The sequence below is a fragment of the Pseudochaenichthys georgianus genome, chromosome 5 (genome assembly GCF_902827115.2).
Source record: "Pseudochaenichthys georgianus chromosome 5, fPseGeo1.2, whole genome shotgun sequence".
Lineage (NCBI taxonomy): Eukaryota > Metazoa > Chordata > Actinopteri > Perciformes > Channichthyidae > Pseudochaenichthys > Pseudochaenichthys georgianus.
The window spans coordinates 9025368-9041673 of record NC_047507.1 but is presented as its reverse complement, the minus strand read 5'-3'; the positions used below and the strand labels follow the sequence as shown (position 1 = coordinate 9041673).

General features: G+C 38.7%; 1 protein-coding gene across 1 annotated transcript in view; it reads right to left on the bottom strand.

Annotated features, from left to right (window-relative positions):
* The window catches only part of suclg2 (succinate-CoA ligase GDP-forming subunit beta), a 119100-nt gene extending 112688 nt beyond the window's left edge, over nt 1-6412 (bottom strand). The window contains exon 1 of the mRNA XM_034083331.2: nt 6309-6412. Coding sequence (XP_033939222.1) covers nt 6309-6392 — 84 coding nt within the window. The 5' untranslated portion in view covers nt 6393-6412. The remainder of the gene's footprint in view (nt 1-6308) is intronic.
* Nucleotides 6413-16306: the final 9894 nt, after the last annotated feature.

Sequence of the window (16306 nt, the reverse complement as noted above, 5' to 3'; positions counted from 1 at the left end):
TCTCCTCCGTGTGTGTGTGTTGCTGCATGTAGCAGCTGTGTGTGTGTAAACTGCCCCGCCCCCTCGCACACAGACGGGGGAGAGATCTCTTAAACGGAGTTGGCGACACTTAAACTGCAATGTAATGTTTGTGTAGCAATAATACATACAACATATATCGGGGGCACAGGTTGTTTATCCTTGACAGTCGCACAGTGGGTACACACTGAGTGTTTTCATATTCAGCAAATGTGTACACGCTAAACTGCAGACCTCAAGAAGAAATAATACTTTCATTCACTCACGGCAAAAGTTACTTTACTTACTATAAAAACTCACGGTAAAAAAAAATGCACTCCCTATTCCATTGTCATGAAGGTGGAATCTAACTATATCCAGAATAAGTTTTATTGGATCCAGGCTAGAAACATGTTTATTTCTGCTGTAAAGTTGGGCATTTTAACATGGGGGTCTATGGGAATTGCTCCTTTTTGCATCCATCCCGGCCACTAGATGAACTGCAGTTTGTGGCACTTCTTTGACATCAGCCATTATAGATAATATGGCCATCTGAGTGTGTGTGGTACTGTTTGTAGTTTGTTTTTAACTCTTTAATACAGTTAATTATTCAAAATGTCAGAGTTCCTTATTTTTAAACTGAAACTTGCACTACTGTTCAAAAAATAAATAACAACAAACCTGGAATTATGCATTTGGGACTTTTTTTTGCTTTTTCTTGTTGTACCGAACCCGTACCGAACCGTGACCCCGAAACCGAGGTACGAACCGAACCTTCTGTGAACCGTTACACCCCTAATCACTTTGGAAGCTTCTCTATTGGTTGTGGTATATTGGCAATATTGTTGTGTTTACAGAGCCTTGTTGATCTGTAGGGGTGTAACGGTACACGTACGCCCTTCGGTTTGGTACAGGTGTGTACCGAAGTTTACCGAACGAATATAACGTTAAACGTAAAAAATTGAGAACGTGAACAACTTTTTGGAAGTAATCTCAGGTGCTGCGTCGCAGTCATTTGCTCACATTGGGTTCAACGCGTCACAGAGCGAGCAGGTCATTTCATTGGATGAGAGGCATACTATGAGAGCTGGTCAGAGGGATGCGTTCAAATGTAGTCAGTAATTTGAGGAACTGTCAAAAATTAATGGCTAACGCAGATAAAGTTGAGCTCGAAAATCCTCCAGCATCATTGAAGTCGAAATGTTTGTGACACCCCTATTGATCTGTCAACACAACACAATTATGCAGTCGGATTGACATGGTTGAAATGTCTTTACACTGATGAAGGCAACTCAGGTTTCCATGTCTTGAACAAAATATTCGTATGGAGCGGCCCCAGGCAAACTGAATTATGAAATCCAAATTATACTTACAATATTTTTGAAGGCCTAATTTCAGAGATGATGGATGAGCTTTGGCGGCTGAACGTTATCTTCAACATACTGCACTTTTAATGAATTACATCTGTCAGCAATCACTGACATTGTTTTCTCAACATCACTCCCACTTCTCCCTCGTTATCTACACTGGAAAAACAGCAGAAGTTTAGCTAATAGGAGTGCATTCCTTCATTGCATTCCCCATTTCCGTGGCTGCCAACATTTCCTAATGACTGCAGCCCTTCTAAATTATTGAAAAAGCCTAAGCACCTCACCAGCTACAGAAATGGCTATTAACCTTGGTGAAGCGATATTCAAATCCTGTTAGAGCTAGCTTCGTCCTCCGGTATTCCTTGCGGAGAGGAAATGTAAATGTGTTCTTGCTGAGACAGATGGGGAAGCCGCCCGTCGTTTGAAGTTCCAGCGAAAGAAGTCGTTGCAAGCAGAGGGCTCTCCACCCCCCTCCGTAAAATATTCAGGACCGAGTCTCATTGAGCCACCTCGCTTTCCAGTGCTCCCTTCAAACCATGCTGGGCTTCGACACTGTTGGGTTATTGCTAAGCAGGAACACCTTGCAAAAAATAAAAAACTTTAGCAAACGTTTACAAATGCACCACTGTGCAGCGACAGTGAGAAACAGCCAGAGGATTATCTCGCTGTACAGACAAGAATTCAGGAGATTTGATTTATGAGACAAAGACGGGGGGAGAGAGAGAAAGAGCAGGAGAGGGAAACATCCCACTCCCCCCTTTAAGAGCATCCAGGGGCCTAACCATCTGAATATTCTAATATAATATATTAGAATAATATTATATATTATAATGTGACGCTTCCTTTGGATTGATGTTGACGAATTATCGCAAATTGAATTCCTGGGCTTAGCTGACGTACTGCCAAAGCTGATTGATTCTATTGTAGAGATACCTGACTGTCAATAAGTGCAGACTCTGATACTGTGCTACAGACCAGAGAGAATCCCTGATCATTACTCTTATCACCTGGGCCGATAGAGACACAGAGAGAGGGGAATAAAGAGGAGAGAGAGAGACATGTGGAGGCAGTGGAAGAGAAGCGGGTTCAACGGCCAAAAGAGGTGAGATCAGAATTGTTGCAACAGAAATGTACTCTCTGAGGACATGACACTTCATACACCGCTGAGTAAAACAATATTTGTTGGGAATACTGGCAGCCTCACAGAGTGTTGCAGATTGCATTTACAAACACACTACAGAGGAGGTGAGAAAAGCCAGAAAAAACATTGTCGACGAAGAGTAACAATATTATAGTCAATATGAAGTATTTTCATTTAGGTTATATTTATTATATACATAACATTGTATATTTTGTGATATACATGTTGTTTATTGTAGTACAATGTGGACATTTTTAAATACGTTACTGTACCTTTATATCAATGTTATATATAAATTTATAAAACAAAAAATTGGGTTATTTAACTATTTTTATTTTATGTTTAATCTGACATTGTTACGCTATTGCCTATGTTCATATAATTATCTATATTATTTGTTTTATTCCAGTCTTTACTTCAACATAACCCCTAACCTGTTGACACTATGTAACATCTGCTGAAAACTGTTCATTTGAATTATAGCAAATATATAAATTGTATTAAATCACTACCTAAATACATCAAATTGGGTCACCCGTTGCCTTCAGACAAGCTTTTGCTGTTATACATATTTTTGATCAATTAATTTGGGGATTTAGTATTATGTCATTCTTAAGGGAATAGAGCAAATAGAGCAAAAAGTGCTATAGCGCCCCCTACAAAGTTGCCAAAAGGCAGCCCCTTGCTCAGGTTTCACCAACAAATGTGGTAGGTATATGTAACAAGGTGAGATGCACAACAAAAAGTCTTAAAAACCAACAGGGAGTCGGACATTTTTGTTGTTTACCCATTCGATAAGCAAAGACAGTTTCTACATATTTCAAACAAACTTAATTATGAAAAAAAAGCAATAGTGGTCTTTGCATGCATCCTTAGGATATGGTCTTTGTTAGGGAATAATTTGCTTAGGTACTCAACCTTGGACACAGTTCATCATGTTCTCCTCTCACCGTCTCTTTTCTCATGGCATAGTTCTACGGCCTTGGGTGTTGCTGCCATCTCTCTTAAGGAGAGGCAGCTTGGGCGCATTGTTGTTGCCAGTCTATGACAGAGCACAAGCCGCCATGAGGTAGTTAACTGTTCAGGGATGAAGGTTCCCTGGCGCACATTCTTTTCTATGGACGAGAGCTCTAGTTAGATTCAGGGTCCATATTTGTTCAGTCTCACTGATGAAGAATGTTGATTATTACACTCCGAACTAGTTAAAACCTCGAGCTACAGAAGAGTTCTTCAGAATTGGTTTGGCAACCGCTGTGTCAACTCGTGACACACCACCCGTCTTGTGACTTCTCCGGCCGTAACTACAAATAAACAGTCAGTGTTTGCCATCAAAGCTCCGGCTCTCCTCGTGTCTCTCGGAGTCCTGTTTCCCCCACAGTCTTCACAGGCATCTTAGGCTCATTACTTTAAATAAAAACAGTATTAGTGTTTCACCAGAGCAATTGATTATAAAGACAACATAAGCCTCCTTCACCAATGTTTTAAATAACGGCAAGATTAACACTAGTCCCAGGTAAGATGGCTGCATCGCGGAGCTGAAAGTCATTAAAGCATTACACATCCTTTGTCAAACACAGTGTACCTACAGGACTGGACCAGTGTTGTTTACACTATCAACTTGTTACATTACATGTTACTTGTTAGACGCTTTTATCCAAAGCGACTTACATACTCAATACTGTGGGCAATCCCCACAGGAGCAATTTGGGGTGAAGCGTCTTGAAGGGACTAGGGTTGCCAGAAACTGACCATGATCAAAATCGATTATTCGGCAGCCCTGGCGAATAATAATCGATTATTCGACCGACCCCCCCCACGGGAGAGAAAAAAAGAAAAAGAAAAAGGAACTCCGTTGTTTTCTTTACTGGAACATGTTTAACAGTACAAACAACAAACAAGCATGTCATCACAACGACGTGGCCTTGAAGTGAAGTTGGTAATGGCCGGCTGTGCTGCGTCTTTCTCTGTAACCTCTTTGGCGTGCTTCGCACTCAAATGCGAACGCATTGTTGAGGTTGAGCTGTGATAGACCAACGTCTTTTCACAGAGCTTGCATTTAACTTCCTTTGGACTTGTAAGTTCGAAGTAGTTCCACGAGGAGGAAATCTTTTTACCTGCCGCTTTGTTCATCTTTAGTCGCACCACGTGTGAGGGAGAGGGGGGGTGGGGGCGGGGTTGGTGTGTAGCTTGCTGCAGCAGCAGTCTGCTCTGCACGCAGGCTTCCTCCAAGTTTACAGTAAAACAAACTGGTGGTGTGACCAATGACCATTTACAATTATTAATACTATTACTATTATTAGCATATATATATATTTATATATATTTTGGTTGAAACTAAGCCAGAAAAAAAAAAAAAAGATAAAAAATAAATATATATAAATAAAATCGATTTTTAAAAATAATATTCGATTATGGAGACTGTAGCGAATATTCGAATAATCGAATAATCGCTGGCATCCCTAGAAGGGACACAACGACATGCTGACTACAGTGGGGTTTTGAACCTGTGCTCCCCTGATCCGAACACCAACACACTGACCCACCGCCCCACACTTACTGTTACTGCTCTCAACTTTCAGGCAGGACATTTGCACTACATGGACACAATTCTATAAGACAGATCCCTGATGCCGACTGAGAAGAAAAAAATCGAATTGCATTGGACTTGAAGCAGAGCAAACTGATATATCTATCCTGTTCTCCAAAAAAATGGAATGCTTTACAAAAAATATACATACTCAGAAAGTGTGCATTTGTTTGTTAGTCAATACAAGTCAGACAGGCGGTTGCATTTCTAAACCTTTCTTGGGGCTTTGGCAGCCTTTTGAAACATTCTGCTTGTGATCATAACGTATAATGCTTTGTTTGCAAAACAGATGACGAGGTCACTGTAATAATTTGTCATTGTGAAAGTAGACAAACATAATCAGCTAAATCCTGCAAGCTGTTGTTCAAAGCTCGGAAAAAGACGCTGGAGGATCAAAGTACACAAGTCGACCTTTTCACTGTGGGCTTATCTGAGATAGGGCTCAGGTTAGCTATGTCTCTAAGTTTGCTTCAATACTAAACTATGAACAGTGTGTGCTTAACCAAAGCTCACTGAAAATATACTAAAATAAAAATATGTCACGAAAATCTGACCTTCAAAATAAATGTGCTTATTCAATTGAAATTGCATATAAACACCCACAATTACACAGGGATATACATACAACTGATACATGCTGTTAGGGGGGAAATAAAGGTACATATATGACTTAGCAACCAACCCTCTATTTTCTGCACCTCTTAGTGTTGTAAAAGCATGCAAGACATTTTTATAAAGCTTTAGCACTGTCTGAACCCTACTTTAAAATGTGTAAACACTTTGAGAATCTGCAAGGAGAGATTGCACCATATTGGGCCAGTTTGAGAATGAAAAAACACTATATAAGGACATTTACTCTTGCCAAATTTGGACTAGACTATCCCAGAAAAGACAGATACTATTTAAAACAGAGTTACAGATTTGTGAAAACTTTACCCTATTTCACCCACTGCAAATGCATTACATGTCCAACATTTCTACAACTACTTTAGCGCTATTATAGGTTGCATTGAGGAGAGCGTGGTTACATCACCAGCTGACTGTCAGTTAAACTTTGATCTGTCAGACCTCTCTGTGCTCACACATGCTAACCTGCTAGCCACGTAGCTCCACTAACAGCATCCCTGAGACGATGACAACCGACAAAACGACTGCAAAACAAACCCGTGTGAGGTGAAAAACACATTGTCAGTCATGTAAGCTGTGACAGTACCTTGACTTTGTTCAGAAGAATGTGCTTTGAGGTAGTTGTTCTCAGTCCTCTTGATGCAGCCTGGGATGCCATGGAAGCCGCCATGTTGACACGGAAGACCAAAGGAAATGTGATGACGTTGTGAGCATGTGCGAGTTTATCAGAGCCGTTCATAGGTCAACTGGCAGACAGGGGCGGGGCTTAAGAGGAGGCACACACAAGTCCCAATGTTCAATTTGCACAATGTACTCAAACTAAGGAGAGGACAAACGTAATACAATCATACATTAATATATCTGAAATCCAGGCTGCAGATTTGTATATGAATTTAAAATAATATGACTCAAATTAATAAACACAAAAAAGTAAACTTCTTAGGAAGAATAATTACTCATATGTATTCTTTATTGCATACGTTTTTATTTTTAGAATAAATAGTTTATTTGACTTTGAATTATGTGTTATTATCGTTCCTACTCTTATGATGATTATTAGTATTATAAGTATTACTATGATTAGTAATTAGTAGTAGTAGTAGTAGTAGTAGTAGTAGTAGTAGTAGTAGTAGTAGTAGTAGTAGTAGTAGTAGTAGTAGTAGTAGTAGTAGTAGTAGTTGCGGGAGAAACTTCTGAAGCAATTGGAGTCAGGACTCAAAGAGAGACACGAGGAGAGCTGGAGCTTTGATGGCAAACACTGACGGTTTATTTGGAGCTTCGGCCGGAGAATTCACAAGACATGTCACGGGCCACGGGTTGACCACACGGTTGAGATGTCACAATCAATTCTGAAGAACAGTGGCGGTTCTAGACCAAAAAGACAGTATGTAGTAATTTTGCGCATAAGAAAACAATGCAATACAGTTATTGGTATTTGTTTCATTACACATATTTATTTCAGATACTTATAGTTACAGTTTTTACGCTCTAATGGGTCCGACTAGAATGACAAATATCGTTAGTTCCGTCTATTCTGTCAGCCAAGAAATCGTTTAATCATAAACTTTTTTTTATGATTAAAACTAGAACCGCCCCTGCTCAAGAACCCTCCTGTAGTTACAGGTTTTAACTAGTTCAGAGTGTAATAATCAACATTCTTCACTAGATAGACTAAACAGCTGAGGACACTGAAACACATTTTTTGTCGCTTATCGGCTCGGGGTCATCTACACCAGGAGAAGGATGTGTTCCAGGTGTCCCACATCAATAACCGGAGTTGCCCGGTCACAAACTGGTAACAACAAAATGCTAGGGCAGCCCCTCCTTAAGGGAGGTAGCGGCTGCCCAAGGTTGGGCATCTGCGTCAGAGGGCAAAAGGTAAACATGTATGCAGAATTATTCCCTGACAGTAATAGTATCTTCTTTAAATTAAGGTGTATTCTTGTTTCTCCATTATGTATAGCACCTGTCTGTGACGTTTATATATTTGAATGTTTTTTGTCCAATAATATTTAGAATATAAGTAAATAAACTCCATGGTCCAAAGCTGATAATTAAAATAAAAAAATGACAATATGTATGAAAAAAAGTTGACAGTGTACTTACATTTGACAACCAAACACAAGTGTATTCTTCGAGAACCAATCTACTGGAGAGACAGGATTATAATATATATGTTTAGACTACAGTAACTGCTTTGAAGCTTGGAATCTGGAGGATAAACTAAATTAGGACATAAAACAACTTGTATTAAATATGTTAGAACGTGATTTTGTGTGACATAAGTGATGCTTATATATCTGGGATTACCCAGTGAGCTTTGCTTTGTGTATGTTTCGGTTAGCTTTGTTGTGGATTCATGTCAGGATGTGTGTGTATTTATTCAAATACCAATGTTGGAAATCTAATGGGATATTATATAAATAGAAAATGTGCATATGTTTAAACATGCATGAGGCCAATATGTATTTATTTGTAAGATATTTTGCTGTAAATTGTCAACGGGTATAGAATCATGTTTGGTGTTTTGCTGATTAAAGTGTCTAAGTGCGTTTTTGCCCCTCATTGTGTTGTGGCTTTTCGAGCCAGTCGTAACAAATCCCATGAGTGATGGAGAACATTATGTGTGCATCAAGCTCACGCACATATTTATGTGTTCATATTTAGGGCAGTATGCTGTAGTGGTTTAAAAACTAATGGAAATAAAATGTATTTATAAATCTAAAATGAAGGCTGCACTGAGAGGGCATGAATTATGTGATGTTGTGTTATCAGTATTGTAACAAACCTAAACAAATGTATATACCAAACACAACTGTTATAACTGTCTGCTACTTCATCACTTTAATACATTCACTTACATTTATAATGCTTTTACTTGTCTTTTCAATCTTGGATGTGCACTGATTTGATTAGAATTTTATTAAGGTGTGCTTGCCTTTTTATTCAATATATTAGTGCACTCTTTTGTTTTGTCTTTTATCTGCCCTGTACCCTTTGCTGAAACACTACAGCAATACATACAAATGTGTAAATGTACATTTATAAACGAATAAAGGATTTCTGATTCCGATTCTGATTTCTGACCTGAAACAGAAAGGTCATTCATTATTTATTCATTAATTTGACAGTGAAGTCTGCACATTGTTTCTGATTGAAAACATATGTTTGTTTTTCATTGTGATTTATTGTAATTTAGGAAAACTGATACTTATTACTGTAACTAACTACTAATATTCCCAGTACAAAAAGTATTCTTACTTTGCTCCACACTGAAAATGTACAACAAAAGAAAACTCTTATATGTACGTCTAATTAATATAATTAGATTTTTGTATGTTTTTTGTACTATTTGCTGATTGTTTTGTTGACTTTTACTAGCAGTGTTTTTATAGTATTAGTTCTAACACTTTAAATAAAAAGGTTTTTCTGCACCACTTGAATAATCAAACTCCTCATTTTAATAACACAGTATAATGCAGATGAGTTTACACTAAAAGGCGCAGCATTGATTTTAAATGTCTGCACCGCTTCATCCATGGTGTGACCTTGTGAGCGGGACAAAAACAATCACTGTACTCAGCTGAGAGCTATTGGTCGGGAGTGGAGTTAGAGAGCGTGGGATGTGTGAGCCGATCTTGTCTGAATAGCTAAATAGCCCACTCACACAACAAGCCTCCAGAGCCCTCATTACATGCCGCATCTTGAAAGGGCAGAGAGGGCAAACCGATCATAAAGAGCAGTGATTATGACAGGGGGGAGAGAGAGGGATGAGATACTCACTTAGAAACCCAACCCAGTCTCACTGCATTTCGTGTTCACCAACACGATTTTTAATCTATTGATTCGTGTTCACCAACACGATTTCCCCCTTGTTTTCGTGTTGCACAGCACGATTTTAAAAGCAATGTATTTCTACTGGTAATGTGTTTCGTGCCTGCAGCACGTCTTTTTCTCCGGTCGGGTCTTGGAAGACCGGAAGCTGTGTGGTTCATAAAAACATCTTCTTACTCAATATCAAGCCACAGTTATTGCTTTTATTTTAAATCGTATAATTTCGGACTTTTGTTGCCGTCTGTGAGGAAAATAAATGGGGCTCAGAGCCTCAGGATACTGAAATCTGTATTTTTAAATATTTTTTTCCTTCTAATTTGTTATTCTTTTCAAAATAACACACTGTTATTTACTCACCAATAACACACAATTATCCTTGCTTTTATTTATTGGTTTAATTCCATAATCTCGGGCTTTTTTGGCGTCCGTCAGGAACTGAATTTCAAAATAAAAATAACCGGAAACAGACGTAGAAATTTCGAGCGATTACCCAAGATCCTCAGCTATGGTTTAAGCTCGCTGATTGGATGTTTTAGCCGCAATGCATGCTGGGATTTGGTGTTTATATTATATGAAATCCGGAAAACATTTTAAAAGAATAAAATAATACTTAATTCCGAGTGCTCTTGCTTTTCTCTTTGAAAGTCATCACATAACGGCATTGTAATACACGGTTTGGCTGCATTACATATTACAGATCTGCCGTAGTTCTTTATTTATAGAGCCCTGATGAGAAGACCTTTGGAAAAACTGAAGAAATGCCGCCGAAACTGAATACTTGACGTGGATCATAAATATATCAACAATTAAACAACATCTTCAATTTCTCTTCACACAATACGTCTCCTTGCAGTATCAACACTAATTCGGCTGACTTTTACATTTGGTCTAATTCACAGATAGGTTATATTTACACCATAACGGTGCACAGCTGATATAAAAGGACTTGTAGTTTTAAAAGATATTACTGATTTTCTTTGAATATAAGAATGTAAATACTGAGTCTGAAATAGTATAGCAATATGCTGTAAAATTATGTGAAAGCATGAATAAAACTACACATCAGATGTTGTACATACATAAGTGTCCTACACTAATAATACAAAGTTATTATGGCTGTGTGTACCTTGTGTGCACCGCCTAGTGGTTAAAGCACGTTATTGAATTATTGTTTTTGTGTGTTATATTTGATTAAAAAATATTAAGAGTACATACTTTCATAGGGGGAAAGTAGAAGGTCTGTGATAGAAATATAGAATATAAAAAATCAAGAAGATACTATAAGTGATCTCAACAATAAAACAGTTTAGTGCAGGATGTACAAAGATATTAATAGGAGGAGGTGCAAAACAGAAAAACGGGTCTTCTTTTAAATAAGAAAAAAGCTTTGGGGGTATCTATCAACAGATAAATATTAAGCCTGACAAAGTACTTAACGTCTAATATATTGCTTTCCTGCAATGTTAACTATGTTGAAGCACTTAGATAGAATAAGAAATGTGCAGAATATGACAGTGTAATGGTGGAGGTACACACATATTGATAAATGTCTTGTAATGCACTGTTGAGAAACCTGTGACCCAAGTTTTTCATTCATTGCATAACTACACTGTAGTTGTGTATATGATATGTCAATAAACCTTTGAAAATCTTGAAATCTTGAAAGGGATGTGCAAAATAGCCATAATATATAGTCTTTAATTAACTATTAGTAGAGAATAACGAGTAATGAATATATTGTATTACTCGTTTCCATTCATGTCAATTGCAGATAAATGTTTAGTCTTCTCAAGCACCAACTATCAAATATCTCTCCTGATTGTTGGCACTTGACAATCACCTTACCTGCATTTTACTCAGGTGTAACTAAAGTCTGATTTATGGGTTGTTTATATTTCACATCATTAATCAGAATCTGCAAAGTAACTCAAATAAGTGTAGTGGAGTAAAAAATACCAGGTTAACCTCTGAATTGTGGTGGAGTAGAATTACAAAGTAACAATGAGCTGTCATGTGGGTATTAATGCTGCGCATTATGGACACAAGCGATTTTCACCCATTTATTAATTATATGTTTTACATTTGATAACACCAATGTGTTTAATACTGGCAACTTCTAATTGTGGGAAAAACGAAAACGTTCAGAGACGTCCCATAGAACATTTTGCAAAACACAATAGCCAGCATGTGTAGTTCTGGGGGGGGGGGGGCGTTCGATTCCAGTTTTGGATAGTCTGGGTGGTTTCGTTCCATTTCAAACAGCTGTTTGACGCTTGGCGTAACCTTGGTGCACTGCCACTCCAACATCCAATCCCAAAGTTTGAAGATTAATCACGGGGACTGTAGTCCTAAACGATAGCTGGGGATTATGGGTAGTGTAGTGTCTTCGGCCATCCTAAACTCAGAATTGTTGACAATCGCAATGATGCTCGAAATGTCCCTTATAGGCCTACGTCTGTTTCCGGTTATTTTTATTTTGAAATCCAGTTCCTGACGGACACCAAAAAATCCCGAGATTATGGAATTAAACCAATAAATAAAAGCAAGGATAATTGTGTGTTATTGGTGAGTAAATAACAGTGTGTTATTTTGAAAAGAATAACAAATCTGAAGGAAAAAATATTTTAAAATACAGATTTCAGTATCCTGAGGCTCTGAGCCCCATTTATTTTCCTCACAGACGGCAACAAAAGTCCGAAATTATACAATTTAAAATAAAAGCAATAATTGTGGCTTGATATTGAGTAAGAACATGTTTTTATGAACCACACAGCTTCCGGTCTTCCTCGACCCGACCAGAGAAAAAGACGTGCTGCAGGCACGAAACACATTACCATTAGAAATACATTGCTTTTAAAATCGTGCTGTGCAACACGAAAAAAAGGGAAAAATCGTGTTGGTGAACACGAATCAATATATTAAAAATCGTGTTGGTGAACACGAAATGCCGTGAGACTGGGTTGAGAAACCATGAGTGTCAGCAGGCTAGGGAGGACAGGACAGAGAGGAGACGATGATGAACTGCTACATCCAAGAGTTCTCTTCTTTTTTTTAAAAGTGCGGTTATAGTCCAAAAATCTACATTGTAAAACCTTGACAAACTTTAAAAATGTGTAAATGTAAACCACTTTAACGACAACTGGGAAGGAATCTCTCATGTTTATTTGATATTTTGGCTCTTAACCCTTCTTTTGGGTGAGGATCAGTGATCCATATTGCTCACAGGGAAATGTTCTTTGACGGTTAAGAGCACAAATGAGGTGAAAAGTGCTGCACTGGCATAATGTTTTTGGTATGTCAACAAATTATTCTGAATGTGTAAAAATGTGTCCCTTTGTGTCAGTGAAGAGTGGCGCTCAACTTAAGTCTAAGGCTTGACTTTGAGTCAAAGAGAAGCAGAATGACTAAAAGATGATTCATGTGAACATTTCCAGGCTTATGTTTCTTTATACTTTGTCTCACCAGGGACGTTTTCTCCTCTCAAGATAATTGGAATTCAGACAGGGCCGTCAGAATATCAATGACCCTTACTAATGCAATTCAACTTTTCTCATTTTAGATGTTGTCCTTTCTCGCAGAACAAAAACTGCTTTTGTCCGCCGAGATGGAAATTGTCTCATTGTCCTCATAGAATACAAAGCAACTATCGTGCTGCTTTTTTCTTGTTTACAAACCGTCTTAAATTTAAGACACAATTTGAATTTCAATGGGCACTTGAAAACAGCACATTTTTCCCTCATTTGCACATTTTCAGAATATGCAAGTTGTGGGAAAAAAAGACATTATCAAGACCGTATCTCTTAGTAAAACATGCCACTGCAAAAGTAGGGTATATAGCTTGTGGGCTGCCTTTAAAGGTTCAATGAACACAAAAATCAGATGAAATTAAAAGCTTACAGATAGAACAATAACATTGTAAGGATGTTGGCTAAAATATCAAGCCATTGCCAAACAATAGCTGTGATATTATAATATCATATAAATGAGTTAAGTTGATGTGTAACCTGCATTTTTACTGAAAATGCATTATTCAAAGAACCATTTCCTTCAAAAACAATCATTCACCAAACAAGCCTTTTGTTATAACTATCATGCAATACTGAATTTGGTTAAAAACATGCATGAAATACAAATACAGTATACAGTGTGATTTTTAAGATGTTTATAATTATACATTGTATTACAAGAGACTAAAATTGAAAGAATACTGCGGAATGTGTGGATGGTGTAGAAAATAACAGGATGTTTATTTTCCGCCAGCAACACATTTGATAAGTTAGAATGTGTTCAAAAAACCTAGTAACTCGTACCCCTATCTTTATTTTGTCTTCAGAGGCAAAGGTTACAATCTTTATTCCGGTAATTTTGAAGGAGTCAAAATTGCTCCTTTGAATCTCACTGCCGATATAACTACAATCGGCAGCGATGGAAGCTGAAGGACAGAATGACGAGAAAATGCTAGGTGGCGTGCATTGAAGGAAATATCTTTATGAACTATTATAAAATAAAAGTAGGAACCATCAAATTGTTTTGACAGAACTAGTCATTTTACCTTGCTGATCATCGAGAAAAAACATCCCTTTCTTTCCATTACGTTTGTGACTGCTACGATGACCTCGTAAGAACTCAGATGCTCGATTCCGTTTGCTTGGTAATATTCTTTATTGTAAATAAACCAAGCTATCCAATTATGACTACTAGGATCTACATCGAATCACTAGGTTCTACTAGGTCTTGTAACATGGTTCTCTGGTACACAGGCTTGGAGATAACGACAAGACAAAACGAACCAACACCAGACAAAGGGAGAGAAGGACTAAATATACACATTAGGTAATGGGGCACAGGTGGACACAATCAGGGGCGGGAACAACAATCAGTCTAGCAGGTGCCACACGGACAGGAAGTGCCGACACCTGGAGAGAGAGAGAGAGAGTATAGTAATTATCATCAAAAGACCGATAGACAAAACACTAAAACACAACAGCTAACAGGATACTAGCACTAAACCCTGACAGTGACCTGACCATGACCAGCAGAAAATAATTGAAAAACATACTCGTCTACCAGCAATGTGGAAGGAGTCTATTTCCTAAGCAGAGTAAAAAGAAAACCTGCTAATTCAGGTGGAAAATGTTATTAGTGACCGTGTGGCAAATTACAATGTTGCATGTCAAAACATATTTTCTTCCGTCTGCCTGTCTGCCCTGAGGAAATTGAGCGAATGTGTAGGAAGAGCAACTAATTTGAGGTTTTCCCCAATAATCTATTGTCTGCTTGCATCCAGTGAGCTGCGAGCTGTCAGAAAACCAGAAACCGCGAGCCACAGATCCCAACGGGAAGAGCCTTGTGGTCAGCTCGGACCCCTCCCTCACACTTAAAAGCCTTAATGCTTGGCTAACAACCCACAGGCCTCACAGCTAAGCTGACACCCTAAGATAGCCCAGAGTCTGGACCACACGCCTCTGTCGATCCCTGTTTGTCTGCCTACACCCTCCCTCTCTTTTTCCTTTCTGCCTCAAGCCTCTCTCTCTTTCTCTGTTTCCCCTCGCTGTGTTCCTTTCACTCTTTGCTTGCCCTCTGTTTCTGCCCTCTCTTCCTCTCCGCATGTCTTCCTCTCCCTGACCTGCCTGTTAACCAGAGTTCCCAGATGGAGGGTTCAAAAGCAGATTCTGCACCGTCCTCCTCCTGACTGCAGGGCCTTCTTCAAAAGTCAATGAAGACAATGACAGCAAGGCTCTGCCCATCTCATTAATGAGACTGGCCAGACAGCAGATCACCAGAGAGAGAAATAAGAATCCACAAGCATCTGAAAAGGTTTTTCTTCTCCATCTGTCTGTCGGTTTCACATGCAGAGTCTGGACAATTTAATGACCCTTTCTCTGACTGAATGCTGATAGCTCCAATTCATTTTATTCAACGTGCACTCACACTCTCTGTCTCTCAGCCGTTAAGGAAAGCAGACATGGCCAAGCACCAAGTTACTCGGTCTGACCTCTGTGAATATATGTATATAATGCGCTGAGGCCAAAAGTACAAGCAGTGCATACAAGAATAAGTTCACATCAGTGCATACAAGTTCTGAAAGTAGCTATTCAGCTTTGAAACAGAGCTGTTATTCTGTTAAAGCTAGAGGTTTAAACTCAGTTTTTTGACATGTTTTCATATAGATTTGTGTGGCATTAGCCAGCCAGGGAACAGTTTTGTTTTCCATCCGACAGAATAACAAATGAGTGAGAGAGAGATGGGGAATTAATGCACTTAACTGCTGAGTCAACAGGCAAGGAATCTAGCGGCTTAGTCACAAAGACAGTGAGCAGACTGCGGACAGGGAAATTAAAATAGGCAAGAAAAGACGCTGCGGAGACCTGAGATCGGACGGAGAGAGAAAGTGAAAGAGATGAGCAGGGGAGGGGATGGTCATTGCCCCCTGCGCTCAGCACATCTTTTGATATGACAGACGGCAAACATAATTAGTCATCATTTTCTCCGCTAACCCTTGGAGTTCACAATGTCACAGCTATGCATATGTATGAGCCTCTTTCATCCTTCTAGTTTGGACGGATTATGACCTAGTAAACACTTTTTTCTCCAGAAGAAGAGAAACAGGGCATTTCCCCCAGTTTGTGGACTACCTTAGCTCACCCAAGATAACTTTCACTTTTCCTCCATAAAATGCCCAGGAACATACGATTTTCGGCGCTTCACTTGCATCTGCTCTGAATGTCAGTGAATCAATACAGTGACAGC